We start from the raw sequence: 27,593 nt of genomic DNA, 5'->3' as shown, positions 1-27,593 counted from the left end.
TACCAAAAGTAATCCTGCCTGCATGTGATGTCCACATAAGATTTCACTTGTGTACACTTAGAACTCAATCAACTCCATACATGTTGCTGACATGCTTTATCCCTTATGTATCTTATATATCATACATGTAGACAATTTATTATTGCTTCACCAAACTAACAGGTACGTCAAGAAAAAATAGAGATCGGTTACAGGGCTCAGAGATAAATAGTGTGATGTAAGCACTTATGCTAGTGCCGGCCATGATCCCTGTTTGTACAGCCAGCATTATATATATATAGGCAGTGCCACGAATAGGGGGGAAATGGCACATGTTCTTCTTGTCTGAGGTCTTATCAGAACAGCCTCAAGTTTTTTGTATTTGAGTTTCAAAGGTCCTGTCTTCTGTACAACGCATCACTGACCTCACACACTCATCAAGATGAAGTGCAGTCTGCCAATGGGGAATCTCACTCAACCAAAATATTTAATTATGAGTAACGTTAAAAATATATATTTTTGTCGTAGGCTGTCCATTTCATTGCCTTGAGAGATGCGTACCTAATCTAATTAGGTAAACCCTTGGCAGCATGCCTATAAGCATGGCAGCCGTTGCGTAAATCTCAGTGGAATATTCATTGATGGACACCTGTCATCAGCTGTAACGTGTCACGCTGTGTGTAAATGTCAGTGCGAAGGATAAACTGTCAATACCACATGAGGATAATTAAATTGTGTGTTTGAGGATGTCCCTGTCCATTTGGCTCATTTGCCCATTTTGAATTTTTCCAAATGATCAAATAGACATTGGTTTGATAGATTCAGGGTGTTGTTTTGTAGTTTTCAAGGTATTCATGAAGATGTATTTTGAAAATATTTTTATGGGGGCTGTTTACAGTTTCTCTTTACTTCTGGGATCATGCAAAGTTTGCCAAGAGTTGTGAGATGTCTGTGTGAGGTAGTGGGAGGATAGCCAAGTGGTTAAAGTGTTCGCTCATAGCACTGAAGGCCCGAATTTGATTCCCCACATATATACAAGCCCATTTCCACCATGCCATCCCTGGAGTATTGCTACAAGCTGAGTAAAAACCAATGCCCTCACTCACTCTGTGAGATAATTATACAAGAGAGTTGAAGAGTTGCATCCCTTGGCAATGGTAGGATCTGCATATCTCTGTATATCATAGGTTTTAATCCCAGATTTGGCTCCCATATGAACCTTGGTCTATCACCATATTACATGCGCTCATTACCCATGAAGTTCTGGTTACCTTCACCTTACACATTACTTTACGCATTACCTTACATACCCGTGAAGATCCGGGGTAAACTAGGTCTTCACAAACCCATGCTTGCCATAAAAGGCGACTACATTTGGCGTCAGAGGCGACTAATGGGATCAGGTGGTCAGGCTCGCTGACTTGCTTGATGCATGGCATTGTATCCCAATTCTGTAGACTAATGCTCACGATGTCAATCACTGGATTATCTGGTCCAGACTTGTTTATTTACAGAGGTCATATATAGCTGGAATATTGCTGAGTGCGGCGTTAAACAACAAACAAACAAACAAACAAAACATCATGTGCTCATTAGTTTGTTTAAGATGGCAGAGGTCTGCATCACTGTGTGCTTCCCTCCACATTAAGCTGACACGCTGAATATAACTGAAATTCTGTTTAAAGCAGCATTAAACCCATCACACTCTGTCAGTCGGGCTCTCAACATTGTACCAATGTAAAGAGGCTGTGAGATGAACTTCTGAAATGTTTGTATTTTAAAATTGAAAGTTTTTAGTGCAAACAGATTAACAATATCTTGGTAATTACTTTTTACTTGGTTTGTATTTCTTGTACTGGCTCACCCTAAAAAGAATTTTTGGTTTAATTCTCTATAAATAAACCCAACCCTAGGCTGTTTGTCATGGCTGGAGTTACAAAGATGACCCTTACTTGAGATGACCATCATGTCTGAAGAATGTCTGTGTCGTCCATTTGAACTATTGATCAACAGAAGGCCAGATCAACTGGGAAATTAGATAACACTTTCAAAAACATCAAATGGTTAAATCATTTTTCATTGGAACTACATTTGCCTGTGGACCGAAGTGCAATTTGAATGCCACAAATTATTTAACTAATTTTGGCCAATGTTGCGAAATTTGAGCTGCAGTTGCTATAGGGGGCTGATTTAGGGATAGAGTTTATTAATGATTTCAATCAGCCCCTTGTCAAATTCATCTGAATCTGGGCTGTGATTTGATCCGTGATTGTGACCTCTCTTCTGTCAGACTCCAAGTGGATGCGATCACAGCTCCTCGCCATGATTACATCTCATTCAGCGCTCTCTATACAGTTCATGGTTTATCAATGAAAAAGAATTTATTGGATTAGAAATGCTCAGATGTTAATTGATGGAGAGCGGGAGCTCTGTCGGAATGTTGTTGGGTCAGTATACCCAGAGAGTTCCCTCATCTGCACTGAGTGTCAGTAGCTTATGGTGAAAGCTGGTACAGCTAGAACATACTGCTGTGATGGATTCCATTCATATCTCAGCGGGACCATGCCTGTAGCTTACCTGTACCACACCTGTAGCTTACCTGGACCACACCTGTAGCTCACCTGCAGCTTACCTGGCTAGACCACACCTGTAGCTTACCTGTACCACACCTGTAGCCTACCTGTACCACACCTATAGCTCACCTATAGCTTACCTGGCTGGAACACACCTGTAGCTCATCTGTAGCTTACCTGTACCACACCTCTGGATTACCTAGACCACACCTGTAGCTTACCTGTACCACACCTGTAGCTTACCTGTACCACACCTGGAGCTTACCTGTACCACACCTGGAGCTCACCTGGCAGGACCACACCTGTAGCTTACCTGTACCACACCTGTAGCTTACCTTACCATTCCTATAGCTTACCTGGCAGGACCACACCTGTAGCTTACCTGTACCACACCTGTAGCTTACCTTACCATTCCTGTAGCTTACCTGGCAGGACCACACCTGTAGCTTACCTGTACCACACCTGGACCACACATGTAGCTTACATGGACCACACCTGTAGCTTACCTGTACCTCATCTGTAGCTTACCTGTACCACATCTGTAGCTTACCTGTACCACTACTGTAGCTTACATAGACCACACCTGTAGCTTACACATACCTCACCTGTAGCTTACTGGGACGACACCTGTAGCTTACCTGTAGCACACCTGCAGCTTACCTGGACCACACCTGTAGCTTACACATACCTCACCTGTAGCCCACTGGGACGACGCCTGTAGCTTACCTATACCTCACCAGCAGCTTACCTGGACCACACCTGTAGCTTACCTGGACCATACCTGTAGCTTACCTGGACCTCACCTGAAGCTTACCTGGATTATTATTAGGGCTCCAAGCCGAAAGGCTGTAGAGCCCTATTGTAATCGTTCGATTTATTATTATTATTATTATTATTATTATTATTATTTATTATTATTATTATTTATTATTCCGCCGATTTTTGTACCTGCCCTAGCAAAATAACCACTAGCTCGATTTTGTTCAAATTTTGTGTGTGTTTGTAGACCATTGGGTACTAGTGCCCGCCAGAAAGCCAAGGCCGTAGGCCCAAAGGCCAAGGGCAGATAACTGAAAAACAAGTATTTTTTGACGATATATTTTGCCCTGTTGCTCCACAACCGTTTGTCCGTTTACTTTCAAACCTTGCATGTATCTACTGCTTCAGTTGCTTGATAATTTTTGTTCTTTGACTTTGGTCATTGATCACGTGGTTTGGCAGCCATATTGGATTCAAGGTTTTGCCAGGGTTTTTTGGGCACCTGTCTTCAAATACTATCTCCTCTGAATCCACTGCATGAAATGATTTCAAACTTTCTGAGAATTGTCTCCATACAGAACACAACAAATTAGCATAGCCATTTTTCGATATCTTTTGTAGTTGCGGCCATATTTGATTTTGATTTTGATCATTTTTTTCACCGAAATTTTACTTTTAAGATCATAGCTTGTAAGGTTCTTGACAGAAACTATTGAAAGTTTGCATGAAACTTTGAGACTATATGCAGCTCATTTGGTCCTGGGTTGCATACTGAAAGCACCACTGCTTGGTGTGGTATTATTCGATTTAAGTAAAAAAATCAGACTTGAGTACAAATACTGAAGGAAGCGCCTCATAAATCTACTATAAACCCCCATTCACTGGCTTTGCAGATACCCTCGCGTTCTCCACAGCCTTGTTCAATATTATGTGTACTACCCTTGACGACCAGAGTTAGAATTGGCCTTTTTCAACCTATGCTTGTCTCAAGAGGCAACTATGCTTGTCACAGGAGGCGACTAATCGAATCGGGTGGTCCGACTCGCTTCAGACTTGATTCTTCATTTCTCAATTGCCAATTGCTACGGTACCTTATTTTTGACAGCGTTGTTTAAAGCAAACCATTTGCGGATTAGGATATGGTCGAGGTCGGAAATTGGTTTAGTGCACTCTGGGAAACTGTGGCACTCGTAAATTTGGTAGCGGCAATGTCCTGCAAACCGTGACTATCTTTTGACGGAGTTGGTACAAGCAAACTATATGCGGATTCGAACATGGTCGAAGTCAAACATGGGTTAAGAACACACTGGGACACATGTGGTGATGTCTCACAAGCGGTTCATTACATTTGATGGCGTTGGTACAACCAAACCATTTGGGGATTCGAACATGGTCGAGGTCAAACATGGGTTAAGAACACACTAGGACTCGTGTGGTGATGTCTCACAAGCGGTTCATTACATTTGATGGCATTGGTACAACCAAACCATATGCGGATTCGAACATGGTCGAAGTCAAACATGGGTTAAGAACACACTGGGACACGTATGGTGATGTCTCACAAGCGGTTTATTACATTTGATGGCGTTGGTACAACCAAACCATTTTGGGATTCGAACATGGTCGAAGTCAAACATGGGTTAAGAACACACTGGGACACATGTGGATGTCATGCAAGTGGTTCATTACATTTGATGGCATTGGTACAACCAAACCATTTGAGGATTCGAACATGGTCGAAGTTGGAAATTGGTTTAAACATCCTGGGACACCCAGGTCAATGTAGTAGTGGTGATGTCTCACAAGAGGTTCTTTACATTTGACGGCGCTGGTACAGGTAAACCCTTTGAGGATTCGAATATATGAACGAGGTGGGAAACAGGTTTTAGCACTTTATCTCAACAATGCGACAGGAACCCGGGGCCCGGAGGAACGCAGAACGATAATCCATTTGACTTGAGCCCAACTGACAAAGAAGTTACGGCCTGTTAAAGAGTCACCAAGCCGAAAGGCTGAAGAGTCCCAGTGTTAGCGTTTGATTTAATATTATTATTATTCCGCCGATTTTTGTACCAGAGCTACAAAAATAACCACTGGCTCGATTATGTTCACATTTTGTGTGTGTATGTGGACCGGTGGGTACTGGTGCCCGCCCAAATCCCAAGGCCGTAGGCCCAAAGGCCAAGGGCAGATAACTAAAAGAAGAGAATATTTTGAAGATGTATTTCGCCCTATTGCTCCACAACCGCTTATCCGATTACGTTGAAACCTAGCATGTATCTGCTGCTTAAGCTGCTTGACATTTTTTGTTCTTTGACTTTGGTCATTGGTCACATGGTTTGGCAGCCATATTGGATTCAAGGTTTTTACAGAGTTTTTAGGGTACCTGTCTTCAAATGCAAACAACTTTGAGTCCACTGCATGAAATGCTTTCAAACTTTCTGATAATTGTCTCCATACATAACGCATCAAATTTTAATAGCCGATTTTGGATATCTTTTTTAGTTACGGTCGTATCGAATTTTGATTTTGATCATATTTTTCAACGAAATTTTGCTTTGAAGATCATATCTTGTAAGGTTCTCCACAGAAACTATTGCAAGTTTACATGAAGTTAGTGTGCCATATGCATCTCATTTATTGTTATTGGTTGTATGCTAAAAGTAACACCGCTTGGTGGTAATATTTGATCAATACTTTGGACACCCCTGGAACACGGCAATTTCGTAGCGGCGATTTCCGGTGACATCTTTTGACAGAGTTGGTACATGCAAACCCTTTATGGATTCGAACATGTTCGAGATCGGGAATGGTTTTAGAACAGACCTGGACGCTCTGGCACACACCAATTTCCTTGCGACAATACCCTGCAAGTGGTGCCTACATTTGACGGAGTTGGTTCAAGGAAACCCTTTGAGGATTCGAACATGGACGTTTGGGCACAGTGTTACTTGGAGCCCGCCATTGCTGCTTGCAGCTTTAATTATTATTATTATTATCATATTATTATTATTATTATTATTATTATTATTTAGATTAATGTAAAAAATGCAGCGAAGAGGTTTTATTGTGATCCTGTCGCAGTCAGGCTGCTTAGGCTCATCATCACCTCAGGGCCTTTTGCCCCCTCTACACGCAGCCCAGACAGCGAATGGGACTTCTCCCAGGAAGCGCTGCCTAGTCAAACCCATTGTTGTTGTTGTTCTAGCATTGTTGCTGACCAGTTACAGTCTTGTAAAAAGTTACTAAAAACCCACACAAGTATGGTGACTTGTGAGTATGGACATCTTGATGTCATGCTTCATTAGCCTTCTCCCACTGTAATTTGACATGGCATGGTGTGACTGACATTAACAGAACCCACTCACTCATTGTTTAGACTGGATGATGCTCTCAATCTTCTTGTTTGTATCACTCATTCAAAGCTTCTTTGTTCATTCGGATTGGTCACTGTCAAACTGGAACTTTGATCTTACTGCCAACATAACTTGAGTATTGCTGTTTTCTGTTGCTGCTAGAAATATATTTACTGTTCTCCATCTGGCTGTTATGACTCATTCTTCACTTTTATTTTGATCATTGCTGTTTGGACGTATTGCAAGCTAACTGGACTTCATCATTGTGTTTAATTTTGTGAGGCTGTCAATCTTGCTGTGCTGGACTTGATTGTGGTTGTCAATCTTGCTGTTTTCGAAATGATTGTCGTTGTCAATCTTGCTGTTTTCGAAATGATTGTGGTCATCAATCTCCCTTTTTCGAAATGATTGTGGTCGTCAATCTTGCTTTTTTCAAAATGATTGTGGCTGTCAATCATGCTGTTTTCAAAATGATTGTGCCTGTCAATCTTGCTGTTTTGGAAATGATTGTGCCTGTCAATCTTGCTGTGTTGGAAATGATTGTGGCTGTCAATCTTGCTCTGTTGTAAATGATCGTGGCTGTCAATCTTGCTGTGTTGGAAATGATTGTGGCTGTCAGTCTTGCTGTTTTGGACTTGATTGTGGCTGTCAATCTTGATGTGTTGAAAATGATTGTGGCTGTCAATCTTGCTGTGTTGGAAATGATTGTGGCTGTCAGTCTTGCTGTTTTGGACTTGATTGTGGCTGTCAATCTTGATGTGTTGGAAATGATTGTGGCTGTCAGTCTTGCTGTGTTGTAAATGATTTTGGCAGTCAATATTACTGTTTCGGTTGGATTTACAACTCAATAAATATATTTGTTTGCTTCAACGCATTTATGAAATTATAGAGATAGTTAATGAAAGTTGAAGAGCATACCAAAAAAGTAAGCTAAGATGTAACATTTTTATTAATTTCTTGCATTAGACAAGAGCAAACGAAGTGATTCGCTAACAAATGAAAACTTTGATGTTATCTCTGCGAATTGTTTGAGTGGAACATATATTGATTCCAATTCTGGAGTTGATTAATTGGGTGTATTTTTTCTTCTTCCTAGTCATCGTCTATGAACAAGCCAGTGGTCAATATTTCATCACATTTCACCATAAAAGATCAAGCTCACTAAATGAGACTTATGAAGAACAGTCCACATAACATTGCAAGATATATTAAAAAACCCTGGTAATATTTGAAACCCATCTACAGACAGGCCTGGGTATGTGTTGGAGGCAACTCTGTGATGTAGACAAAGTCTGTGTGTAAGAACTTGTGATTATGGCTATTATCTTTGAGAGTGGAAGCTCGTGGTTGCGTGCTATCGCGAGCGTCGCAGCCATGTTTTGTTAGGCTGCAGTACATGGAAGTAGGTTTGGATGATATTTTCAATCATAGATCGCGGCTGTATTGATGGTTAGCAGAGAACCGGGTCAACATAAGAGAAACTTTTAGTGGGATGTTACAATATTAGTAATTAGATAAATTTGATAAAGGATTTTTACGTTTGCTGTGATCTTTGTTGTTTGGTCGTGAAGATGTGAGTTTAGGTATGGATCTGGTAGGACCAATAAGTCGGTCCAAGAAGTCTTCCAAATTGAATTGAATTAGCAGTTGAGTCCATCACAGAGATGATTGATAATTCGGAAATTGTATGAAATTTATTTCAGAGAGATGCACATATTAGGGGTCACTTAATGTCATAACAGAAAGAATAAATACTGTGTTCGACTAAATGTGTGCTTATTTCAAATTCCTAAACGTTAGCCGTTTGTTTTAACATCATGTCCGGGAGATGGCTCTAGGAAGATGAAACAAGTAGCCATGTGATTAACAAAAAAGTCACAATCATGTAATCGTAGGTTACTTTGCCTTGTCACAGGAGACAATTCTAATGACTGTATTCGGGGCTCAAGCATTGTGGCATATGGCCAGACAGAATGCCACGATGTGTCTAGTATTTTCAGTTAAGTTCCCATGGCAGGCACATCCAGGATAAAATATTTGTTTTAAACTTTGTTCTAAATTTCATAGGTATTTTAGCATTGCATTCAGTGCAATAAGTGAAACACTAAGTATTATGTCACATTTAGAAAACTAAAACATGGCCATGAATTATGAAATTCATCCTCCAATTTGGGGTTAGTAACTGACATTTGCCATAAATCTGGGCCCGATGCCCTAGGAATTTCATAAATTAGGACTGAAAGTGATCAGGCATTATGTGTAAAAGTATGTATTTAACCATGAGCCACCAATATGTGTGTAGCCACTCACTGAGGTGTGTTGTTATAAACCTACTGCCACTATTGCCTCTTGTAGCTCATTGTAACCTTGTGAGAGGTACCACTTTCAAGAGGTTTTACATTTTACATTTGATTCGATTTTACAATGGAAGTTTTATAAACTGGACTTTTGATAGAAATATAATGTTGAATTTTGATTGGTTAAGAGTCGCAATTATTTTTTTACGTGGAAATTCGATGACGTGAATCAAACCTGCAACCTCACATAGTGACTTCAGTTGTGTGTGTGCTGCACATGGTCTTTTCTCTTGCACACTTAGGGTTGAAAATGTAAAACCTTGGGCTCGGGAAAAGTGCTCAGGCCTACATCCCTTGGGGTTTTCCGATCAATGCCATTTTACATGTTTAAGAAAAACCTTGGAGTCGTGTTTTATCCTTAGCATTGTGTGTATCCATGCACTGAATCAACGTGATATTAATCTTGTAGTGAAGAAATAGTCACACAAAATTCTGCGTTGAAGTAATTTAATACGCAAGAATATTTATGAAGCTAAAACCACAGCTATCTTTTTTAAACGCAATCTCTATGGAAAATGGGATGACAGAGGTTACAGGGAAATTTTATATTGATTTTGTCCTCTCAGCCGATAGACACCATGAAACATGATGTCACAGCACCAAGACACAAATTACATGGTTGGGGAAAGAAAATACTCATGTTTTTTAATTACACCTTCACATGTTTTGAGCATCAACGTATTGAGTTTCTGTCATATTATATGAAAGTGAAAAACCTGCTGCACTGAAGGTATTAGTCTGTGAACTGCCATAGAATGGAAGCTTAATCCTTCGCTATGGCATTATGAATTTCAGCTGTAAAGTTTTGAGCACAAGTCTGATCTGGAATTAGTGAAAGAAAATAATTGCTGAATTGTTCATGAAATCTTTTCTTCTTCTCCTGATATTTCAGGTCCGTGTGAACGCAGTGAACCCAACTGTCGTCATGACAGACATGGGCAAGTATGCCTGGAGTGACCCAAAAAAGTCTGGGCCTATGTTGGCAAGGATACCACTTGGCAAATTCGTAGGTAAGAAACGGTCATTTTTCAGAATTCAAAAACACTATCCATGCTAGCACATGTTCAGTACCTGTTCAGTGAGTCAATTTAACAACAGTCATGCCAGCAAGGCGGTAGTAACAGTTACAATCCCTGCAGTGATATAGCTACAGTGAAGCTACAGTGACAACCCTGCAATGCTATAGCTACAATTAGCTACAATGACAACCCCTGCAATGCTATAGCTACAATGTAGCTACAGTAACAATCCCTGCAGTGATATAGCTACAGTGTAGCTACAGTAACAATCCCTGCAGTGATATAGCTACAATGTAGCTACAGTAACAATCCCTGCAGTGATATAGCTACAGTGTAGCTACAGTTACAACCCCTGCAGTGATATAGCTACAGTGTAGCTACAGTAACAATCCCTGCAGTGATATAGCTACAATGTAGCTACAGTGACAACCCCTGCAGTGATATAGCTACAGTGTAGCTACAGTAACAATCACTGCAGTGATATAGCTACAATGTAGCTACAGTAACAATCCCTGCAGTCATATAGCTACAGTGTAGCTACAGTGACAATCCCTGCAGTCATATAGCTACAGTGTAGCTACAGTAACAATCCCTGCAGTGATATAGCTACAATGTAGCAACAGTGACAACCCCTGCAGTGATATATCTACAATGTAGCTACAGTGACAATCCCTGCAGTGATATAGCTAAGGTGTAGCTACAGTAACAACCCCTGCAGTGATATAGCTACAATGTAGCTACAGTGACAATCCCTGCAGTGATATAGCTACAATGTAGCTACAGTAACAATCCCTGCAGTGATATAGCTACAGTGTAGCTACAGTGACAAGCCCTGCAGTGCTATAGCTACAGTGTAGCTACAGTAACAATCCCTGCAGTGATATAGCTACAATGTAGCTACAGTAACAATCCCTGCAGTGATATAGTTACAGTGTAGCTACAGTGACAATCCCTGCAGTGATATAGCTACAGTGTAGCTACAGTAACAATCCCTGCAGTGATATAGCTACAATGTAGCTACAGTGACAACCCCTGCAGTGATATATCTACAATGTAGCTACAGTGACAATCCCTGCAGTGATATAGCTAAGGTGTAGCTACAGTGACAACTCCTGCTGTGATATAGCTACAATGTCGCAACATTGACAATCCCTGCAATGCTATAGCTACAATGTAGCTACAGTGACAACCCTTGCAATGATATAGCTACAATGTAGCTACAGTGACAACCCCTGCAGTGATATAGCTACAGTGTAGCTACAGTGACAATCCCCGCAGTGATATAGCTACAGTGTAGCTACAGTGACAACCCCTGCAGTGATATAGCTACAAAATAGCTACAGTGACTACCCCTGCAGTTTTACTTCTTTCAAGGAGGACCTATGGTTATACCTTGAATCATGAATAAGACCAGTGCTTTGTGAATTAATTTTGGACTTGTTAATAGTCACGATTTTTTCACATAGACATTCCATGTTGTAAATCAAACCTGCAACCAGTGTTTTCCAACTGAGCCAGCGGGGCAGGTGATGAGGTTGCAGTTGCTGAGCACATGGTTCCTGACAGCGGGTGATGCCCACCATTTGGTACATGTGCAGTGCCTCTGCTGCAAGTGCTGGTGTATTGATAAGTGTTCGATGATCCCATTTTCAACAAGGGTATAGGTATCAAGTACAAGTGCTTCAATGTGAGCCTCAGTGTAAGCATCAGTGTAAGAAGATGTCAGTTTATTAGTCGGTTTACAACCTGGAAGGAGTTCTTGTGAAAGCAGTAAATCCTTCGGGGATAGGTAGAAAAGTAACTTCTCAGGCCTATCAGTCCTCCGTCGTACTTTTTCACCTATCCCCCCCTCCCACCTCAGGTCTTATGTAAGCCAACCAACACTTTATTATTGGTTGTGAACCTCTTCATCCTTAATGTTTCCAAAAAATAATTTGTTCCATAAAATAATGGTCTCAGTTTTTTAGGAAATCAAATAATTTGTTCCCTAAATGTCCTGAGAAAATGTATTGTAGTTAAAAAAACTTATTTTCCTCTTCCTTTCAGAAATATACATAATGTCCTGAGGGCCTGACTAAACAAATCATTTGTCCCTATAAAAAACACACACACACCCTACCTCCCCCCCCCCCCCCCCCAAACTAATTATTAAATGGATCATAGGAATTATATTTCAGCTGGAACAAAGGTAATACTTTCATTTCCTGGTGAAAATGACAGCTTTAAATCAAAGACGAACCTTAAGAGAGGGGAAATGCCTTCAGTACTGTTTAACATTCCAGAGCTCGAGATAAGCTGCGTATTTGTGTAATATATGCATTAAATAAACTGAAATGTGCAGACAAGTCAAATCCTAGTGTATCAATCACGCAACAAAAAACTATAAATACATTATTGAAATAAAATTAATGAGTATATGAAAACTATTAGATAAAATGATTGTGTATCAGCTGATCGCCAAATTCACTTACCCACAGTTACATTCGGAAAAGCTTCTGCAACAAACATACTGATAGATGCCAACTGAAAAACACGTTGTGCCGAGTCAATGTACGTGTTGTATCTTAATTAGTCGCTGATTGGTAATTAAAACAATAGGGTCTTTCTTACAATGCTAGGTTTGGTAAACAAAAATGGCTTCCCAGAGAGGGAGACGCATGCAGACACAGACGGGTATACTACTATGCACATAGTTTTAAATAATGTACACAGATTGTTACGAAACGAAACAGGTGTAAAGTAACATGTGTGTAAATACAATCTGAATACCCTCTTAAACTTGTGGATACCCAATCAAAATTAAACCCCAGGGTAAAATACCCAAATAACCAAAAGCTTATCTATAGCTCTGACATTCTCCTGTATTCCATGTCCTCTACAACCCCTCTCACCCAACCCCATTAAAACCCCATCCCTCTTAAACCCATTTCCTTCACAAACATATACAACCCAAAACACAATCTCCAATGGCTGACACACATGCAATTAACATTTTATCCACATCTAAAGATTAGCTCTGTCTTTGGCACTACTGCCATGAAGTTCATACCTTTAATCAGAAAATGGGAAAATTAATCCTGTCCTTCTAATGCTTTATTCATGTTGAATTGATGCTAGAAGCAGATATTAAAGCTCTCAAAATAACACTGAGAACATGCCAAGTTGGGTTGGTAACCGGATGGGCAGGTAAGACGAAGGAGTGGAGCTGGCGCACCCCTCAACTTGTTAATTAAGGTAAACAGAGTACAGGAAACTGGAAGTCAGTGTCTTTAATGAGCTTGACGTGTCTTGTATAGGTGTGTGTTCAGCCCATTTCTTTTACTGCTTTATACCAGCAGTCATTTAGATTATCTTTAAAGACGTAATTCTGTGCATTTCAGAGTTACCTGCCCTTGTCTGTGTAACCGTGTACTACACCAGATATAATGAACCCCAGGGGTTAACCTGGGTCTGTCTAGTTTCAAGTGTAAAGGACATTCAAAAATATATTTGGGGGTGCCAGGCCTGAATATGAGGGTCCAAGGCTGCGATGTGCGGCACTGATAGTTCTTCCCTTAATTTCCCAATCTCATTAAAATCAGGTCTTTGTTCTCGCTTCCGCTAAACAAAGATCTGAGGACATCCCATTACGGGTCATGTCAGGCCGACCATGCGCAAACTTTGACCGACCAATGGAATGACCAATCAGAAGGCAGCTTTCTCGTGCTTTACGGCATAAATTTCAAATTGGTAACTACGCTTCGAAACATATTTTGACAAATTCTCGATTACAAATTTGAAACCTGAACAAAAAAACATTCTGGAATGGCCAATAGATGGTCTAGATTATAAGGATTCACTCTTTAAACCCGTAACTATCGTTCGGAATTCACCATGTTAAAGTTTTCGAGATTGCATGACTAGAAATCACATTCCGACTGTCACTTTCATAATCTGGTAAGCGACGTACTGATTGGTCGGATGAAAGGTCGTTCTGACGTGACCCCTAATTTCCAAGGGTCTGTTTGTGTGGTGTCATTGCTCATGCTCAGGGAACCTTAAGCCTGTTATAGATGGGGATTCTAATATTAACTTGAAGTAAGTCAGAGTATATTTTTTACCAGAAAAAACAAATGTCAGTTATATGTGACATACAACTTTGATAAGTTTAATGATTCAAATAGTCATACTTTCTTGTGTCTCACAGTTTAAATTATTTGTGTCCTTTCACGATTTGTGTGCCTAAAGGATGCATTATGGGACACCCGTGAAGATCCGGCATAGAATAGGTCTTCAGCTTGCCATAACAGGCAACTATGCTCGTAAGAGCTGACTAACGGGATCGGGTGGTCAGGCTCGCTCACTTGGTTGATGCATGTCATTGTATCCGAAAACCTGTAGATCGATGCTTATGATGTCAATCACTGCATTGTCTGGTCCAGACTTGATTATTTACAGACTGCTTTCATATAGCTGGAATATTGCTGAGTGTGGCATTAAACAACAAACAAACAAACATCTTATGACATCTGATAAAACTGGGGTTGTAGATGCCCTGAAAGTAGATTTAACACATTGAGAATAAAAAACAAGTATTTTTTTACTTTTAAGAAATCTACATTGATTAGATTTATGTGAGATTGATGCAAAGTTATGATTTGTTGTGAAGGAGCAAACAAGTGTGATGCAGTTTTGATGCAGTTTGTTTATCAGGATTAGAATATTTTTCGAACAATTTTACATGTGTATGTAACAGTAAAAACTATAGTGCTGACATGATAATGACTTCAAATGGCAAATAATTATCTTTCAGCGTTTACATATTCAGTAATTTTTAGCTATGGCTGAACACAGAGACAATTACAATGAATAGTCTTTAATTTAAGAAATAAACGACTTATGGATTTTGTTTATCGTACTATAAAACACTGCAGGGAGAATATACTGCCCCTTGTATTTATTCTCCCTGTAGTGATTTATTGTGCGATAAACAATGACCACAAGTTGTTTATTTCTTATATGAGAGATCAACATTATGATAAGCCTCTTTAAGGTTGTTAGTAAAATGAGCAAGCTTTAAAAATAGTTACCTTAATTTAAATAATGATGACTCCCTGAATAGAATTCTCAGCAATGTCGGACAAGTCCACAGGTGGTTTAAGCTTGGTATTTCCCACATATTCTCACAATCCTCAAGTTGATTATCTGTACCTTTTCTCCCAATACCATGCTGTCCAGCTGCATCCATGGGGAGCAACTCACTAGACACTTCCCTCACTAAAATAATGCCGTAAAATATACGATGTCATCAAGTTTTGAGCATATATTTTATTCTCCAGAAATGATGTCATGATAGAACAACGTTTTATTGTGAAATAAACCATGCTTCATTGCTCTTTGCGATTTATCACATTGATATCTTATATAGGCAATTAGAAGTTGGAAGATCATTAAGACAAGACAATTCTATGGACAACAACTTCTTTTTTGTTTGATATGAAGGGACTAGAAATAGCCCTGGGCCCACTTGCACAAAGCGATCTTAGCGCTAAGATGATCGTAACTCCCATACTTTAACATAGGCTTACAATAGTCTTAGCGCTAAGATCGATTTGTGCAAGTGGGCCCTGAAGGGTTGTTCCAAACAATAAAGAAGTTATTATCCATCAAACAATGAAGAACAAATGATTGGGAGAGTCAGGCTCTGGTGGCTTTCCGTCACATTCCGTCAGTTTAATGTGGAAATATGACTAGGGCAAATCTATTTTTGTCCAACTGTTGCAGTGGTGCATGTTAGACCAGGGCCATGTTTCACAAGTGCTAGAAGTGTCATAAGTCTGTGTTGAAGTAAGGACGTTCACTTGGTTGTTGTCACTCCAGCTTGATAACGGTGGAAGAATCTACATCAAAACATCGCTATATGCAATAAAGCAGAGTTGTACGTTTTCTAATGGACGTTATGACAGCGCTGAAAGCATTTTGTGGAACAGGCCCCTGGGACACATGGCACTTTCCAGATGTGCCATACATGCAATATTGCTGCATTTAGCTGCAACACTTTAGAGAAAAAACAGCCTTTCACAGTAGATTATGTCAAACCTAAGATAACGAGAAACATTCTCTGAAAGAAGAGATGTAGCCTTGTTATGGATAACATAATGTTCTGTCAGTACAGATAAACAGAACTTACATTGAGGGCTGTTCTGTAAAGAAAAGTAAAAGAGTAAGTTAACAAAATACTGTCTCTGTACCATCTGCTGGTGTCTCTGTACCAGCTGCTGGTGTCTCTGTCTGCTCTTTCCATCTGCTGGTGTCTCTGTACCATCTGCTGGTGTCTCTGTACCATCTGCTGGTGTCTCTGTACCATCTGCTGGTGTCTCTGTACCAGCTGCTGGTGTCTCTGTGACATCTGCTGGTGTCTCTGTACCATCTGCTGGTGTCTCTGTACCATCTGCTGGTATCTCTGTACCATCTGCTGGTGTCTCTGTACCATCTGCTGGTGTCTCTGTCTGTTCTTTCATCTGCTGGTGTCTACATCTATTCTTTCCATCTGCTGGTGTTACATCTATTCTTTCCATCTGCTGGTGTCTATGTCTGCTCTTTCCATCTGCTGGTGTCTCTGTCTGCTCTTTCATCTGCTGGTGTCTACATCTATTCTTTCCATCTGCTGGTGTCTACATCTATTCTTTCCATCTGCTGGTGTCTATGTCTGCTCTTTCATCTGCTGGTGTCTACATCTATTCTTTCCATCTGCTGGTGTCTACATCTATTCTTTCCATCTGCTGGTGTCTATGTCTGCTCTTTCATCTGCTGGTGTCTATATCTATTCTTTCCATCTGCTGGTGTCTATGTCTGCTCTTTCATCTGCTGGTGTCTACATCTATTCTTTTCATCTGCTGGTGTCTACATCTAATCTTTCCATCTGCTGGTGTCTATGTCTGCTCTTTCATCTGCTGGTGTCTACATCTATTCTTTCCATCTGCTGGTGTCTACATCTATTCTTTCCATCTGCTGGTGTCTCTGTCTGCTCTTTCATCTGCTGGTGTCTCTGTCTGCTCTTTCATCTGCTGGTGTCTATGTCTGCTCTTTCCATCTGCTGGTGTCTACATCTATTCTTTCCATCTGCTGGTGTCTACATCTATTCTTTCCATCTGCTGGTGTCTACATCTATTCTTTCCATCTGGTGGTGTCTATGTCTGCTCTTTTCATCTGCTGGTGTCTATGTCTGCTCTTTCATCTGCTGGTGTCTCTGTCTGCTCTTTTCATCTGCTGGTGTCTACATCTATTCTTTCCATCTGCTGGTGTCTATGTCTATTCTTTCCATCTGCTGGTGTCTATGTCTGCTTTTTCATCTGCTGGTGTCTACATCTATTCTTTCCATCTGCTGGTGTCTACATCTATTCTTTCCATCTGCTGGTGTCTACATCTATTCTTTCCATCTGCTGGTGTCTACATCTATTCTTTCCATCTGCTGGTGTCTATGTCTGCTCTTTCATCTGCTGGTGTCTACATCTATTCTTTCCATCTGCTGGTGTCTACATCTATTCTTTCCATCTGCTGGTGTCTATGTCTGCTCTTTCCATCTGCTGGTGTCTATGTCTGCTCTTTCCATCTGCTGGTGTCTATGTCTGCTCTTTCATCTGCTGGTGTCTACATCTATTCTTTCCATCTGCTGGTGTCTCTGTTCCATCTGCTGGTGTCTACATCTATTCTTTCCATCTGCTGGTGTCTATGTCTGCTCTTTCCATCTGCTGGTGTCTATGTCTGCTCTTTCCATCTGCTGGTGTCTCTGTCTGCTCTTTCATCTGCTGGTGTCTACATCTATTCTTTCCATCTGCTGGTGTCTACATCTATTCTTTCCATCTGCTGGTGTCTATGTCTGCTCTTTCATCTGCTGGTGTCTATGTCTGCTCTTTCCATCTGCTGGTGTCTACATCTATTCTTTCCACCTGCTGGTGTCTCTGTTCCATCTGCTGGTGTCTACATCTATTCTTTCCATCTGCTGGTGTCTATGTCTGCTCTTTCCATCTGCTGGTGTCTATGTCTGCTCTTTCCATCTGCTGGTGTCTATGTCTGCTCTTTCATCTGCTGGTGTCTACATCTATTCTTTCCATCTGCTGGTGTCTACATCTATTCTTTCCATCTGCTGGTGTCTATGTCTGCTCTTTCATCTGCTGGTGTCTATGTCTGCTCTTTCCATCTGCTGGTGTCTACATCTATTCTTTCCACCTGCTGGTGTCTCTGTTCCATCTGCTGGAGTCTCTGTGACATCTGCTGGTGTCTCTTCTATCTGCTGGTGTCTCTTCTATCTGCTGGTGTCTCTGTTCCATCTGCTGGTGTCTCTTTACCCAGCTTTCATGTCTGTTTTTTCTGTTTGATGGTGTCTTTGGTCCAAGATTCCCCTTTCTGTCTACTGATGTGTCTACCATGATACACATCTGCTCTTGCCATCTACTGGTGTCTCTGTACCCAGATTCCACATCAGCTCTTGTCATCTGCCAATAGGGGCTACTTGATTGTTACTGTATACCTAACACTGCATTCCTCTCCCTCCTAGGAATCACAACACGCCAGTAATTTCACTGGGTCACCTTCATGCCTAGAGAACATTTACCATCGTAACAAACACGTCGTCTTTCACATGTCTGTCCTGTATGGGAATGGTTCTAAAGTCTTTACTGGTGTAAGCGACTGATGAACACTTTCGGAAATATTTGTGCTTGTCTATAGCTAACTTGGGAGTAATTCAGCACCATTTCCTTATCGCATTAAGCCAGTGATCCCCCAAGTCATTAGTCCCAGTTGGTCTGTGTGGAGTTTCATGCATATCATGGTACAAAACTGTTTTCATGTGTTGACAGTACATCCACCCACTCACAGATAAAGTAGTTTGATCTTGTTGTAAATATTGCGGGGCCCTTTCAGTCCAGAGCTCCATGCCCTGACCTCACATCCTGGAAAGCTGTTTACAGACACTTAACTTCGCACTATGTAACTTGGTGATTTTTAAGTCAGAAATAAATTCATCTAACTATTTGAGGAATGTGATCCATCATGTGTAGCAAGGTCAGACTGTACTGTCTAACTAGTAACCGTAGTAGCTGATTGTACCAGAAGCATCCTCATCGCCACTACTGACTTCAACATCATGCTGTCTCAAACAATGTACACCCAATGTTCGTCAATGATCTCCGTGTCTTTGAGCGTTATGGGGTTTCAGTTTTTCAACAAAGATGGGTTTTCCATTTTTAAAATGAAAAAGAATAGCTGGTTTGAACCATATACGTTTCAACTAGAATACAGCAATACTGGATATTTTCCATCATATTTGTATGATAAAGTAGTATAATATATTTATTATTTAGCTATGAGTTCCTTGGTAACGGTTTCTAATTTTGTTTTGCCGCCATTTTTAGCTGCCTTGTAAAAGAAAAGGGGTATAGGGGCTTGCCCCACACACAACGACATGAAACAGACGCTATCATAAGTATTTCTAGTTGTCTCCAAATGTAATACAAAATACAACATGTGGCTCTGAAGGATGTCACTGATGAGGTTGCCGCACGCAGTTATGGAACTTCTATTTTCGAGGAATAGTTCCACGTTGATGTCCAGTTTTTCATGTTCATGAATCGCTTTGATATTTAATTTTGAGGTTTAATAATATTACATCGTACAAATTGAAGCGGAGTCATTTGTTCTGCTTATTTTGAGCTTCATCGCCTTATGGTAAAAATAGTCACGCTGTCGTATGCTGCTGTGTTCACAGCATCAAACAAACATGGCAGATAGGTATTCTGTAGTGGATGGCGCCACACTGACAACGTCACAACAGTCTGGTCTCGTGACTCATGACTGCGGATGCTTGTTATCTGCATTCCGGGATTTTTTTGCAAACTGAATCTTAACAAACAACACTGGCTACAATGTGTACTGTTAATCTGTTTCCAACAAAGGGAGAGTGTATTTTGTGTAATGTTTATGTTCTATATCTGTCAATTACATTTTGTACATGCTGTTGTTATTTACTGTTGCTCTGAACATACAGCATAATATGTTTATGAAGTTATGAATGTACAATGCATATTTTAGTGAGTGAGTGAGTATGTTTGTAACACTGTTTTTAGCAATATTCCTGCAATATTAACGCAGGGAACACCAGAAATGGGCTTCACACATTGTACCCACTATGTACATGTAGTACTGATTCAACTGTTGGTTGCTGTAGCAGGTTTATATATATATATTTATTTATTTTGACAGGTATTTTTTTACGAATAAGGTCAAATTAATTTCTTGTTTTGTGGGTTTTCTTGATCAAAATGTCAAGTGGTATCATGTAAAATAAGAAATATAGAGCAAAAAAAACTCTTGAATTATTGACGTAATTGCTTTAACGAAACAAAAAAGGATTTCTGTTTTGGTTTATTTTGGGTGGCTTGACTAAACAGGAAAACAATGGGTTCTGTCCTTGTCATATTTCCTCCCTAGGTTATACACTATTTCATCGTATTTCATAACTGGGATTAACAAATAAAATTGTTTGAGTAAATTGTCAAGTTTCATAATTCAAACAAACCTACTTCATACATTTTATTTCGTCCTCAGGGGTTTTCCTATACATGTATTCCATCCGATTTTTTAATAAATGATCTATGTTTACACAAAACAGAAATGTGAAGACACTGAATGTATGAAAATCGTCAGTCAGTAGAAAGTGCTTCTCTAGAGCCTGGTAATGTGATCACCTTGTCCAGCAGTCAGTCTGTCTGTAATAAGCATGTTTCGCTGGGACCTGATTGCCCAGAGCAGCAGAGCGTGAAGAGTTACAAACATCAATAGAAAGTAGTGACAGCAATTTTGCATGCCATCACTGTTAGACAGGATCATCTGCGTGCCCCTCATTTCCTTATTTGGGGTTAATATCGGTGTTGAACATCGGTTTTGTGACATCAGTGTTGTGACATCGTTGTTCCCTATTGATTCCCAGCGTCTAGCCTCCGCAAGCTGTGATCCTCTCTTGCTTCCACAACATGGCAAAACTTGTCCCTGTTTTGTAATCTGACAGAACGCCTCAGGCTAATCTTCAGTGTCATAAGATTCACTGTCAGTGGTTGTGTGGAACATGGCATTTTCTCCTTGAGTGGCTGCTTGACACGGACTCATGGTTGTGATGTGAACGAGTGAAGGCGGAGCCAGGAGACACACTATATACATGTAACAACGAGAACACTAACATGTGATAGGTAGAGTGAGTGAGGTGGGTTTAACAACAAGCAGTCCTCATGTTACATCAGTGTGTCAACTTTATGTGGGAGGAAAGCCAGAAGAGATGCAGGTCTGAGACGTTTCACTTTGGTGCAACCCATGAGTATGGGTATGGTGCTGACAGACCTAGAAACATAATGGGGGGTGAACAGGGATAACATGCACGCACGCACGCACGCACGCACGCACGCACGCAAGCACGCACATAGGCTGAAGAAAATACAGGTGATGGGTAGACACATGAGGTGTCTGAGAAAGGTCAGTGTGCACATCCAAGTCACAAAGTGAACAAACACAGGTGATGGGTAGACACATGAGGTGTCTGAGAAAGGTGAGTGTTCACGTCCAAGTCACAAAGTGAACAAACACAGGTGATGGGTAGACACATGAGGCGTTCTTTTTTTTCACCTACCAAAAGTTATTTTACTGGAAAAACTCTGAAAAGAAGGTAAAAAAAAGTGTGGCTGAAAGAAGACAAATGGATTCCCACCTTAAGTCAGGCAGCACAGGAGAGATCCAAAGATCACGACAATATAATGATTTGATGTATAGTTTACTAGTACTATGAGAATTATTCACTATAGTGCTGTAGTTTGTAGAAGCCTTGTTTAGGTCATCAATGGTTGTAATGCTGTAAGTACAAACATACCACATTGCCAAGGTAAAACCCTAGTATTTGGAAGTATAGATTTTGAAGGGTACAGATTTTACTCTTTTACCGAAAAGCCATGTAGAAATGTCCTCCTATGAACCTTGTGAGGGAAATATCTTGATGATATCAGCTATTGGATCTTGGGAATTAAATCTGAAATGGTCAAGGTCAGAGTGATGTGGACCTGTGAAGATCCGGGTTAGAATAGGTCTTCAGCAACCCATGCTTGCTGTAAAAGATGACTACCTGAATGCTTGCCGTAAGAGGCGACTAATAGGATTGGGTGGTCAGGCTCGCTGACTTGGTTTATGCGTGTCATAGTATCCCAATTGCATGGATCGATGCTCATTATGTCAATCACTGGATTGTCTTGTCCAGACTAGATTATTTACAGACCACCGTCATATAGCTGAAATATTGCTGAGTACGGTGTTAAACAACACACACACAAACAAAAATCAAACTGATGTGTGTCTTCATGTGTCTTTTTCATGGACTCTTTGAAACTGATGTGATTGAAAATGGGGATGGCTTTTTAATCTTTACATGTTATGGATCTTTTGTAAGGTATTTTGATTCTTTCTCATGCAGAATTTACCTGAGTCATCATATTTGAGATAATCATGTGATAAACTAGTTGCCATCCTGTATTATCAAATCAGCTCTCAGACATGGAGTGAAGTCATGACATCAACGTGCTGAATGTTACATGACTTCCTTATGACATTTGACCCTGTCCATACTTTGGACGGCATCTGTGGTTGAGTGGATAGGGTTGCTGCCCGGACAGCAGAAGGTTGGTGGTTGGTGGTCCATACTTTGGACGGCCTCTGTGGTTGAGTGGATAGGGTTGCCCCCCGGAGAGCAGAAGGTTGGTGGTTGGTGGTTCGTACTTTGGACCGCCTCTGTGGTTGAGTGGATAGGGTTGCTGCCCGGAGAGCAGAAGGTTGGTGGTTGGTGGTTCATACTTTGGACGGCCTCTGTGGTTGAGTGGATAGGGTTGCCCCCCGGAGAGCAGAAGGTTGGTGGTTGGTGGTCCATACTTTGGACGATCTCTGTGGTTGAGTGGATAGGGTTGCTGCCCGGTGAGCAGAAGGTTGGTGGTTGGTGGGTCATACTTTGAACGGTCTCTGTGGTTGAGTGGATAGGGTTGCTGCCCGGAGAGCAGAAGGTTGGTGGTTGGTGGTTCATACTCTGGCCGGCCTCTGTGGTTGAGTGGATAGGGTTGCTGCCCGGTGAGCAGAAGGTTGGTGGTTGGTGGTTCATACTTTGGACGGCCCCTGTGGTTGAGTGGATAGGGTTGCTGCCCGGAGAGCAGAAGGTTGGTGGTTCAATCCCCGGCCACATCCTGCCAAAAGACGTTACAGTACTTGTTGTCCTGTCATTGGGTATTAAAGGGATGAAAGGACTGGTGAGCTAGGAATCCGTATACGTGTCTGCGTGGGGTATCAATGTTAAACTGTGACATGGTATCTCCGTCGGCTTCCACTATAAAACCAGCTTTAGTCCGGACTAGTACAAGCAGCTCCACCCACACTCACAACCACATGCACACCCACACCCACATGCACACGTACACACACTATATATAGAAGTGCAATGAATGTGAACACAACATTACACCACTTTTCACCTCACCTAATCACACTTAGAAGGAGTAACCATACTATGGTAATTACAAGATCTAATTGTCACACGCACAAAAGTTTCTCTGAAATAATGAATGTGCAGCTTGTGAACTCCTTATTTAATGTGTTCCGTATGTGATTAGTTTTCTTGTACACCTTCCACCTTGGTTCGTGTGGTGTACTCACCCATTCAGCCCATTAATTCCTTTACCCCGTGCTACAGAAACATGCTACTCATGTTATCATGAGAGAAACACAAACATTAACCAGGGAATGTCTAGATTTGAGTGAGCTCTTTTCACACGACCTTCACCCTCAGTCTGTATTTTGGTTCCGTTCCTTGATTCTCCTAGACTTACTCATGATACATGACTGGGCCCTGAACTGTTAGTGTTTTCTCAGCTAAAGAGATAATTTGTTTGTTTGTTTGTTTGTTGTTTAACGCCGCACTCAGCAATATTCCAGCTATATGACGGCGGTCTGTAAATAATCGAGTCTAGACCAGACAATCCAGTGATTGACATCATGAGCATCGATCCACGCAATTGGGATACGATGACATGCATAAACCAAGTCAGCGAGCCTGACCACCCGATCCCGTTAGTCGCCTTTTACGACAAGCATAGTCGCCTTTTACGGCAAGCATGGGTTGCTGAAGACCTATTCTACCCCGGATCTTCATGGGTCTAAAGAGAGTTAAGAAAAGTCACGACCTGACAAATGAACTTGTGGACCTGCATTAACTGGGCAGTCAACAACAAAAGCAGGGTGGAGGGTTTTGTACCTGTACATTGATGATTCCAGAGACGGATTTGACAAAGTGTATGTCCACATTATACTGACGTTACAAAGTGACTTGGCCAAATACGCAATTAACATGTAAGGTGTCCATTAGAGGCGTGTGCACCCTGCTCCACCACCACACTGTGTTTGAAATAAAATCTATCGCCAAAGTGCCATCAGAGTTTAGAATCTGCAGGCCCTGACTAAACTCTTCAGACCCTCATTTAAACAACTGCAGTTTAGTGTGACAAATAAATCCACAGGGAAATCTACTGTGCGAGATCTACTTCATGAGATCTGCACTCCGCTCCTCTGGCTCTCCGCCAGTTTGTTCACACACTCTGCATCAGTGGAAATGGATTTTTAAATTGTATGCAAAATGCCTACTTTCCCAATACATGATATTCATACAATTTGTTTCGCCTCAACAATAGTTATACGATCAGTTGCTTCCCTTCTTCCAGCAATGGTCACAATGTTCCTCGGTCTTGTTGTTGCAGAAATTGAGGATGTCGTCAACGCCGTGCTGTTCCTGCTCAGTGACAAGGCTGCCATGATAAACGGGAGTCTGCTTCCTATCGATGGCGGCATCCTGGCCAACTGACAGTGACCAGGGAGACATTAGGTGTACTGTCATTGGTTGAAGAATCGGGCGGGGAAGGACAACCAAGAATATGTTATCCAGAATTTAATGAATAATGGTTTTGATTTCAGAAAAAAACTAGGTTCTGAGGTGGCAGCATTAATACATTGTATACTTGGCCTCATCATTGATCACATTTTCAACTTCCAAGAGAGCAGTTCAGTTCTTGAATGAACCATTTTATACCCACATTGACTGTTATTTGTCATGCATTGCACAGCACTGCACGGGCTAAATCACTGATTGTGTTCTGGCCTGTGTTTTGGGTAGCTTTTTCCATCACCTTCAATCATGTACTTTTCATTGTTTTCAAAGGTCATTGTCCATATTTCCAGTTTCATGAAAGCATCCTTATGAACAACATGTTAATCACATTGTCAACATACTCAGATGTATTGAGGCTTGTTGGTATATGTTCATGTTTGTCTGGCCCAGTCGTCTAAGGCCATTTGTGCAGAGTCTATTCACTGTGCAGAGATGTATCCCTTGGGCATGCCAGAAATCTATGAGTGTGGATTCAAATCCTGGTTTGCCCCGATTATGTTTCTAGGTTTGTCAGCACCATACCCGTGCCCGTGAGTTCCACCAAAGTGGGAAACGTCTGACACCTGCATCACTTTGGGCTTTCCTTCCACATTATAGGCTGTGATATAACTGGAATACTGTTAAAAGCAGTGTCAAACCAAAACTCACTCACACTCACTCATGTTTGACCGCCTACATACCCTTCAATAATGATGCTGAGTATACATGTATATGTATTATAACAGGTCTGAATAAGAGGCTTGGGTCCAACAGCCTCAGTGATACAACAGGGTAAAAGGCCAATGTTTTGTCAAGTTTCATACCTCAACAGAAATGCTACTGAGTAGACCCAATACTTCCTGCACGTCAGGTTTCACAGGGATGAATATGGCAATGGTTGACTTGTGATAAAACAAAATTAGATTATGTCTTCTGTAGACAAAATTGATAAACGTGTGGGCAAACTGGTTAAAGGTCATAGCTGTAAGTATGCAAGAAAGAACCATTAGTCGTTATCCGTACCAAACACTGTGTGTCTGTGTCATGATACATATTTTCAGAAATGGTTGAGTAGTGGCAGAAAAAACATTTCCAATATGGCTGCCATGGTGGATGAATTTCCTTGTCTGTTACCAAATATTTCTGACAACCGTACTTGCATGTTTGTTAGAGGTGCTGCCACCTATACGGTATGTCAATAGTCGTGTAGCTATGTATCCCTACCTCAGTATAGAGTTCTCAGTGACTGACAATTGATTAGTGGTAAAACAAAGCAAAATTACAAGGTAAGCTAAACATATATGGCATTCCAGTCAAAGTCTGTTTCCTCTTTTTATCATCAAAATGATATTTAATATCTATTCATACACAAGACATGGCCTATACTGCTGTGATTTGTTGAGTCATTTATTGAGATTTTACAGTCCCTTCTATCAGTATTGTATGCGACAAAACCCTGTTAATCCTCAAGGTCCTGTTCCTTTTCGAATTGCCTGGATTAAAGGAAGCCATCAATGGATTCCTAAAGACTGGAAGCCATCAAGTAACATATGACATCATAAGTTACAATGGAATTCCCTTTTTGAGAAATTCCCAAATTTCCATATTGACAAATCCTGAAAACAGTTTTATCCTTTAGATAATGAACAGATGTTTGGACAGTAACCATGAAGGCAAGGGTTCCAGATTAACAAGGTTTCTGGACTAACAAGGTTTGGGGACAAGGTTTCGTTGTACAAGATAATGGTCGCCCCAGGCGTCTCTGATTTTAATGAGATTGCCCCAAGTGAGAGAACATTCTTTTCATGTATTTATCTCCTGCCTTTTACCATGTTTCCAAAAGATAATTAAACTGTGATCATTTTTAGATTCTGTTTATCATATTTATTTCATGTCTGAAGGGACAATTCATTGACATGGGCAACACATGTTGACTGGGTTCTTAAACAGGGAGGACACAGGTCACTCTGTGATTGTCAAGAGTACAGTGTGTAACAATGTTGTAGTTGGCAATATCTTTGCAACATCACAGCTGCTAGGTTTGGCCAGAGCAGAAACCTGTGAGCATGTGTTTGTTTGTTTGTTTGTTTGTTTGTTGTTTGAACGCTGCATGATTTCAGCTTTATGATGGCGGTCTTTAAAAAATCAAGTCTGGACCAAACCATCATGAGCATCAATCCACGCAATTGGGATATGATGACATGCATCAACCAACTCGGCGAGTCTGACAACCTGATCCCATTAGTCGCCTCGTACGGCAAGCCTAGTCGCCTCTTACGGCAAGCATGGGTTGCTGAAGACCTATTTTAACAGGGGCCACAGTATGATATGATGACACTGTAATATTGACACCTGTGTCAGAAAACAACATAAGCTCACTTTACCATAGACTGCTGTGTTGTAGGCCTGGGGCACAAAACAAGATCCACTCACTCGCTTGATCACCAGAATGCGTTCCAACATCAGAGTTCAAAATAAATGTATTTCACATTTTCATGTGGACTCGTCTAGGTCCTCAACCACTCCGGCCAGAATTCCTAATCATTTGGTTTGGCAGTCTTTCCTGCAGGTAA

General features: G+C 41.0%; 1 protein-coding gene across 1 annotated transcript in view; it reads left to right on the top strand.

Annotated features, from left to right (window-relative positions):
- LOC139469576 (L-xylulose reductase-like) overlaps positions 1–25,212 on the top strand; it is an 88,484-nt gene extending 63,272 nt beyond the window's left edge. Inside the window, exons 6-7 of the mRNA XM_071251775.1 lie at positions 9,917–10,034; positions 24,854–25,212. Of these exons, the coding sequence (XP_071107876.1) occupies positions 9,917–10,034; positions 24,854–24,957 (222 nt within the window). The 3' untranslated portion in view covers positions 24,958–25,212. The remainder of the gene's footprint in view (positions 1–9,916; positions 10,035–24,853) is intronic.
- Positions 25,213–27,593: the final 2,381 nt, after the last annotated feature.

This window comes from Haliotis cracherodii, unplaced genomic scaffold, assembly GCF_022045235.1.
Source record: "Haliotis cracherodii isolate W230 unplaced genomic scaffold, xgHalCrac1.p SCAF_2, whole genome shotgun sequence".
Taxonomy (NCBI): domain Eukaryota; kingdom Metazoa; phylum Mollusca; class Gastropoda; order Lepetellida; family Haliotidae; genus Haliotis; species Haliotis cracherodii.
Note: the sequence above shows the minus strand (reverse complement) of the source record. Positions and strands in the feature narration are given on the sequence as shown.